This window comes from Buceros rhinoceros, unplaced genomic scaffold, assembly GCF_000710305.1.
Source record: "Buceros rhinoceros silvestris isolate BGI_N320 unplaced genomic scaffold, ASM71030v1 scaffold56, whole genome shotgun sequence".
Classification (NCBI taxonomy): Eukaryota; Metazoa; Chordata; class Aves; order Bucerotiformes; family Bucerotidae; genus Buceros; species Buceros rhinoceros.
This window is the reverse complement of record NW_010416790.1, coordinates 26209-34269: the sequence shown is the minus strand read 5'-3', so window position 1 is coordinate 34269 and position 8061 is coordinate 26209. Positions and strand designations below refer to the sequence as shown.

The 8061-nt window shown below is 38.0% G+C and overlaps 1 protein-coding gene across 1 annotated transcript in view; it reads right to left on the bottom strand.

Annotated features, from left to right (window-relative positions):
- The window catches only part of PIK3R1 (phosphoinositide-3-kinase, regulatory subunit 1 (alpha)), a 51005-nt gene that overhangs the window by 21054 nt on the left and 21890 nt on the right, over window positions 1-8061 (bottom strand). Inside the window, exons 2-3 of the mRNA XM_010137929.1 lie at window positions 2213-2305; window positions 506-580 (exon numbers count right to left, since the gene is read on the bottom strand). Coding sequence (XP_010136231.1) covers window positions 506-580; window positions 2213-2305 — 168 coding nt within the window. The remainder of the gene's footprint in view (window positions 1-505; window positions 581-2212; window positions 2306-8061) is intronic.

The window sequence follows — 8061 nt, the reverse complement described above, 5'->3', positions numbered from 1 at the left end:
TAATTCACCTCTCGCTTTCCCTTCCAGCATTGTCTCTGCAGCAGGCAGGGAATGTGCAGCTCCTGCCTTCCCACCTACTGGACAAAAAAAAAATGCACACACAGAACTGTATGTAAACAAAAGGCCATTTGTTTACAAAATAATAACCTGCAGCCTTACAGGAATAGCCTATCTTTATCTCGCTTCTGAACAAAACATCTTGTTTTTCTCTGCGCAGCTAGACTGTCAGTCCTTTGAATGAGCAAGTGGCCAAGAAATGATTAAAATAATTATTCTTGGAAAAAAACTGCAGTGGAGCACCTAAAAAAAAACCACCTGCAAAAGTGAGAAATACCTTTCGTATTAAGCGTAACAGCTAGAAGACTTTTTCACTTATATTTGTCTTTTTTATACTATATTATTCAGAATCAGCACATACATACAAGCCGCACAGGGGAGCAAATAAAGGGAGTGCAGCCTGACCACAAAATCCATCTAATGTTTTAAGGAAGAGAACTGTACTAACCACATTCAAGAATTTGTCTTAATTCTGCTGAGCTGCTTGAGCCTTGTGTTCCATACAAAGTTGAGCACTCCAGACCTGCAAAACAAAATCAAAGGGAAACATTAATATTCCCATGACTGTTGCCATGAAACAACATACTTCTGTTTTCTTCAAATAAGTACTTACAGTATAAATTAGCAATATTCTCTCACCACCATCCACCTACCACAGTACCGAATGGGACTGCTTTTTAAGGTTCAGGACACCTCTTTGTACCTGAAACTGCTGCCTCTACAGAAGAAGCTGGTCAAGGAAGAGGAGAGGTGCCAGCAGTCCCACATATTCCGTACAACATTCCATGAGCTGGCTATAGACAGCCAGGACTAGGAAACAGATTCACACACTCCACAGAAGAAAACAGCTTGCAGGAGCAACATGGGAACCAGATCTTCCTTTACATTCTATATGATAGCTGGAAACACCATGTCTTTCAGGTGGATAAGAAGTGAGCAGTCTGAGTCAGGCCACTCCACAGGAATGGATCAGGGACATGACAAAAGTTCTGACACATCCTAATTAGTTTTAAAAATTTAACAGAGACTTCAAAGTTACAATCACGCCTAACCTTGGGCAGCCTATGCAGTCAACAGAGACAGAGAGACGTGGGACAGGTAACTCTGAGGTCACCTTTGACTACCCATAGAGCCTGTAATCTCACAGTGTTATGTAGGGTGTGTGTCACATCAGTGGCGTGAGAGAAAATGTCTGTAAATGACCTATAATATGTCTGATAATCCAACTGAATAAAAGATGCCAATACAATGTTTTCGTGTGAAAGATTCTGTTTGCAACTGCCCTACTCCAGAGAAAATAGAGAAGACACAAGGAAAGAGACCATACCCAGGGATGCAGAGCACTGACAATTGAGTTCTATCAGTGGCATTTCCTGGAAGCAGTACTTGAAGTGTCAAAACAGTATCTGAGAACCTATGTCCCCAAGGACAGCAGCCTGAGTCTGATCAGGGTATCACTTTTCCTCTTTCTCCCTGGCTGTAAAGCCACTGAATGAGTAGGACCCACTGAGCTGCTCCTTACTTCGCCAGGATTATGAAGGTGACATCAGAGGAGGAGCCAGGAAAAAAATGGGGCAAAAGAGGCAATACACAGTAAAAGAAATGGGAAAACCTAAAAAGGATGGAGAGGCATCAACATAGGAAAGCAAGAGAGCAAAAAACCATAAAATTAACACTAGGTGGCTCAGCATACAGTGGCAATAAAGAATTGTCTCTTGAGTGTAAAAAGTTCTTGTAACTTTTTCATATTTAATTCTTATTTCCCCCCCTGCTTTGGGGCAAAACATTACTTTTTTTGGCTATGTATCCAATTCAATGTTATGATAGCATTTCCATGTCCAACTTAAGGGTGCTTATCAGTTAAAATACCAAAAAGCAATATCAAAACCTTTTTTTCTTTACCTTTCAGTAATACTTATACTAGTTGAGTTATTGAAGGTCATTTGAGTTAAGCTTTGGTTTGCTCCTATAGTCCAAGTAGCCTCTACTAAGCAGTAACCAATGCAACAAACCTTAAATAAGATTATTTCATATCTGTTAAGTAATGTGATGCATTCACAACTCTAGAAAGGGAAGACGTCAGCTCTGGATCTGATTCTGCAGTCTTGGCTCACATAAGTAACAAAAAACCTTGGTAGACCATTCTTCAGCCTACCTTTCTTTTCAATCGTTTCCACTATCTTGATAAGAATCGGTGGAGCGACATCAGGAGGTGCAAACTGCTCTGTAAGATCTGGAAGTGAAAAAGCTGTAAAAGAAAAAGAAGAAAAATAAGCCAAGCTACAGGTGAATGCAATTTCTGTTTATGAAAGTAAAGGTAAGTAATGCAACTAGTTAATTTATAAGTACGGAACAATCACCTCTCTTGTCAGGCCTAAAAAAAGAACACTCCACACATAATCAAGAAAGCTGAATACAAATGATGATAATTACATTTTTATAGCATTTTCTTTTAGGTACTTCAGTCAGTCCTAGAATTGCCCTCCACATAGCCTAGGAAAAGAACACACAATAGAAGTTTGAGGTCTATGGATGGGAAGAAATACAATGTAAAGAAGAAAAGAAAAAAACCCTTCGGGCCTGAAACATTTACATTCAGTGTTCACCAGATGAGGGAGCTAAACGCTCTACCATCTGGGAGCTGCTGATCCCTTGGGTAAAACAGACTTAGAAAGGCCTGGAATAGCAGTAGAAACAAGTATTTCACACTCACACAAAAGTTCAGTAATTGCCGTTTGCTTTCAATTTTCAAGCATAATGCTACTAACAGTATAGTTTTCTCGCAGAAAAGAGAATTCTTGCTTCAATGTCTGGTTAAGAATAAACGGGTATAATCAGAAAGGGACACTTTGTAGATTCAAACCAACCTGCATATGGATTTTATACAAAGTCAGTTTTCATGTAATACAGTTTCTTCATGGAGAGAACATACTGTATAAGAGAATGTTCTGGCTCTGTGATGTGAGGGACCACCTATCTCTAAATGCACTACTTCTGCCAAAAGAGTAATTCAGAAGTTTTAAGGCAGTCCTGTTTAACTACTGAAAAGCAAGAACATCCACATAAAGATACTGTTAAACTACTGCCAGAAACACCTGGCATAGTCTGATGGATCTGATTATGCTCAATAAACAAAGCTTAATCACTGAAGTAAAAGCTGCCAGTTTCTTAAGTGATGGTGATCTCTGCCTGATTAAACTCACCACAAACAGAGGGCAATTCTTAAACTCACACATGCACATTTGTGCCTGCATGCATGTGCATACATACATGAACACACATGCATTCTCTGTATTTCTAGCAGACTGAAACTGAATAACATTATGAAGATAACTAAGAAGGAGAAAAAGGAATAAAACCCCCCACAACAGCAAAATTAATAAAGTTTTTAATGATAAATTTTGAGATAACAAAAAATTTAAATATACCACAATTGAGAAAGAGAAAGCAGACAATTTTGGCTGAGAATGCACCTTATTTTGGAAGCAACTATTACGTAACTTTCTAAAAATGCTAACAATTTAAAAGTAGTACGAGCAAAGAAGGAACAGAAGTGTGGAAGTGCACAAAACTGAGGAGAGAAATAAAAGACAATAAACATTGTTTACAAACTAGTAATGGAACTGGACCATACTGGGCCACTGAGACATGTCCCTTGCAAAAGGAAGCATAATGATGGTATGGTAATGATGAAAGGACATTAGAAAAACATCTGTTAGTCGTAACAGTTTAACTTAGGAGGCTCAGCAAATGAGCATTCAGGAATCCAAAAGGAGTTGCCTAACTAGATCTCTGGCCTTCTGACTTACTTTTTAACGACTTGTGGAAAATCAGAGCAATTCCTGGGGATCAGAAGAGTTCAAATGTCCAATCCGCACTCTGAAAGGACAAGTAAGATGACTATATGCTAGTTCCATTATCAGTCCTGGGCAAAATAAAGGAAAACCTGATACTAGACTCATATGATAAATCAATAAAAGACAGCACTATAACTAAGGATTATCTGCATAGCTTTTCAGGGGATAGGTTCTGTTAAAAATCATACTACTTCCTTGCTTGGTGGCACCTTAATTTGGTGAAAAATGCAAACGAGTAGATGTAATTAAACTCTTAAAATTTTGCCAGATAGTTGACTTAGTATAACACTGTGATTAAAAGCTAGATTCAAAGTAAGCACACGTTATAAAGGTGCAGCTGTCCAGCAGATCTCTAAGTATAGTTACTAATGCAGAACAAGCTACTCAGGGAAGAAATGGACTTTCCATCTCTTTACATCTTCAAACCACTTTCAGGTTCCATCTGGAACACCATTTAGCTTAACACTGCATCTGCTTTATCAAGCACAAGTTGAGCTCAAATGGAAGCCTCTGCTGAGGCATGCTGAAGTACAGACCATTTGATTTGTAATATTCAGACCAAATAGTTCCTTTTGACCTCAAACTATGAATGTATCTTACGATGAGGGCAAATCTATTGAAAGAATAAATGAAAGATGAGGTCAGAGTCATATAAAAGGTCAGAGTCATATGAAAATACTCAGATTATGAACAGACTCACAGAATGCTAAGAGCATAAAATGCATCTCTTACGTGGTAGCAGAAGAACAGGTTTTAAGAACAGAGTTTACATATTTTAACTTACGAAAGTAACTTTCTACTCCCTTAGGTGCATTAAGTACACCTTTCCCCTCTTGCATAACAACAATGAAATTGTACCATCTCTCAACAAAGATGCTCATCTCGTATTTCCAGCTGCAGGCAGCATACAGCAACAGTCAACAATCTTAACTGAAACTGATGAAAGAAAGGAGAGATGAAGAAACAGAGACAGAGAACCAAAGCCAAACCAGACAGACATTTGAAAGATTTCAGCGTGGCAGTTCAGGGATGGTCCATCCAGGCTACCGGGCAGCAGAGAGAGCTATGCTTTCTTGCATTAACCAAACTGCCTCGAAATGATGGCAAAAGATACACTCCAAATACCTATAAACGAAGTGTATTTAGAAAAATAATTCTGTTTCCCACTAGATACAGATTTTCTACATGATAGATGAAGTCCAAGCCAAGCAAAAAAGGAGAACCCAGTATCTGGGAAAATCTTCAGTTCATGGGAAGAAACTGTTGCAGGGTGAGTAAAGACACTACAGAAGCCGGTTTGTCTCCATGGGACAAAAGGATCTAAACCTTATCCGGATTATCTGAACAGACAGTGCCTCTTCCTACAATCTACCTGACACTCAAAGCTTTTCAACTACACTTTAAGGAGGATCTTGGGTTATAAACTAGGTTTGTATCATAATCTGTTACTAAATCTCTTTGTTGTACAGTATGCTTGGATCAATAATATTCTTAGTGAAAGTGAAAGGCTTTTGGAAGCTATGCATTTACCTTTACATTTTTGCAAAATCTGTAATATGTCTACAGAACATATGTATGTAAAGCAAATGTCACACTGGTTAAAAGGAAAGATTTCCAATACTCCTCTGACACCCTAAAATATGCGATTAGAAAAATGTTAACATTTTAGAAGTTCAGAGTATTTCTGATGTCTCTTCCTCCCTATATCCCATTCCTTTTCTTCAGAACTGGCAACTTCCGTCTACCTATGACATTGCTGAACTTCTAGATATGAAAAGAGCATTTAAAATAATTACAATCTATTCCATAAATACGTAAACTGTAAAAAAAAATTGTGTATTTGACTGAAAACCCAGGATATTCATGTCTCTTCTAATACTATGCACACACTGGTGAGTATAAGTTCTACAGCACAAAGACACAAACATACACATACACATGCAAAATGGCAGGTACAAAACCACAGTTACCTTCAACACAGCAATGACAGAGGAGTATGTCCAAAGTCACCAAGTTATAGTGCTCAGCAACATTGAGAAAAACATTCACCTCATCAACATTTAGGAGATGGAATTAACAAATTAAAATAACCTAACCTCCCACCTGTTCTAGGATTTCCTACTCATTGTGCCACTTCCAGTGCAATTAACTCATAGCATCATACTGACTTGTATGTTAAACTTCCCTAGTTTTGCACAAAATAGAAAATTACGTTCATTAAAAGGCAAAAGACTTCACAAAACATGCATATGTCAGAAAAAAGAAAAACCTACTTGATAGTACTTATAGAACTGAAGCAAGTTTATAACATTTACACAGAAGACAGCCCAGTTTGGAAACAGCGTCCTTTAGTTTCAAAATACTGAGAGGTAATGCTGGAGGTTAAACTGGAGAAAACTACAGTTAATTTTGGAAAAAAACAGATTCACTCCCAGAGCCAGAATACAAGTTATGCTTAAAGAAGTCTTGAATCTAGATTAGATGTTCCAGAAGAAAAGTCAGCATGCATGTTAAGATCTATGGAGGGAAATGAACACTTTTCAGATAGGACAGTTTTAGTAAAGGAGAAGTGAAAAAAAGCTCACATGCAGCCGGCATTTAGTACCTGGTTTCAAAAGTATCTTTGGCTTTGAAGCATGCTGTAGCACAGCACAGAGGTTTGAAGAACTAAATCCACTCTTAAGAATCTGAGCAACTTTGTAGATCCCTTTGCTACAATCCAGTATCAGTTTTTCACTTAAAGCAATCATTTTTTCCCCCAAATTCCCGGATTTTTTAAAAAATTCCAGAGTCTCCAAAATTTTAAAGTTCTGAAAAGCTGAAAAGTCATACAGCTTTCGAGTCTTCTTTCTAGTCACAAATCTGGTAGCGGGTCTCCAGATAGTAAGAAAGCTTCTGACGACACATGATAAAACCTGGATTTTCCACTAGCTCTATTTTTACCTTGCCACAGTGAGAACCAGTAAGATGAACCACAAGCTGGGGTTCACTCCAATCTGCAAACTCTTCACTCTCCCTGATACAGACAGGCCTGAACAGCTCTAAGGCAATGGCAACGTGTGGGAGATGAGAGCATACCTTACGTTCAAGGGTTGCCAACACAGCTACAAAGTGCAAGATGAAACCAGCACACAGCTGCACCTTTTGGAAGGGTTCTCAGTAAAAAGAGATACTTTAGAGTTAGTACCTGGCAACGACAAGTGGAAACTTAAAGCTGGAATGTGGCATCAGACACTGCTGAGCCAAATCTTTCATTACTGCTAGAAGAAGAATGAAAATTGATATATGAAAAAGAAGAAAGTAGCTTAAAATGTAATAATACACACCATGCAAAAAAATTTAATTTCTAAGTATTTTACAGAAACTATATATGAACATTACTTGAATTTAGCTTTGAGTTAAGATTACTCCCTCCGTGTTCTTTTTTCAGAAATGGCATTTAAGTTTGTGCAAACATATCACATTTGATGACAACACAGCTCTACATAAAAGTCTAACATTTGAGAGCTCAGGTCTTAAGATGTTCATAACTGGCTGATGTGCATGCAGATATACCCTTCATGCATGCAACTGTATCCACTAGCATAGTGAATTATGTGGAGATTTACACATATGCTTGTTTGGACTCATACCGTAGGTATGAATGTGAATGGTTTGACCAGCACTGAAATTAACTATAGCAAGTTTAAGTACATTAATTAACACAGAAGATGAAATGCAAAAGTAAGGGTCATTGTCAAGCAAGTCATGATAATGCCCAAAACAAGATCAGCCAGCAAACTATAAAGAAACAATGGCTGATCCAGCACCTAGAATACTTTTGCCAATGGCACCATCAGTGGCTTAATGCATGACAGTTTGTGGACAGTGGAGGGTTTTCCATAAAGTTCAATACCCATGCTTGCTATTGAAAATTCTGGGAAACGTGTGAACTTGCTTTCTTGATTGAAGTGCTGTTATTTCAGCAGTTATGTACTCTAGTAGCTGTGGGAAATGGAATTAAAAAAAATGTTCAAAATGTTTAACCTATCTTCCTTGAAATAGAATCTGAATTGCAATAAGGATCTATAATGGCTGAGTTTAATCACTTGTCAGTACGAAATGACAAATTCAAGTGAAGACTCACTGCAAACTAGAGCAGTTTGGC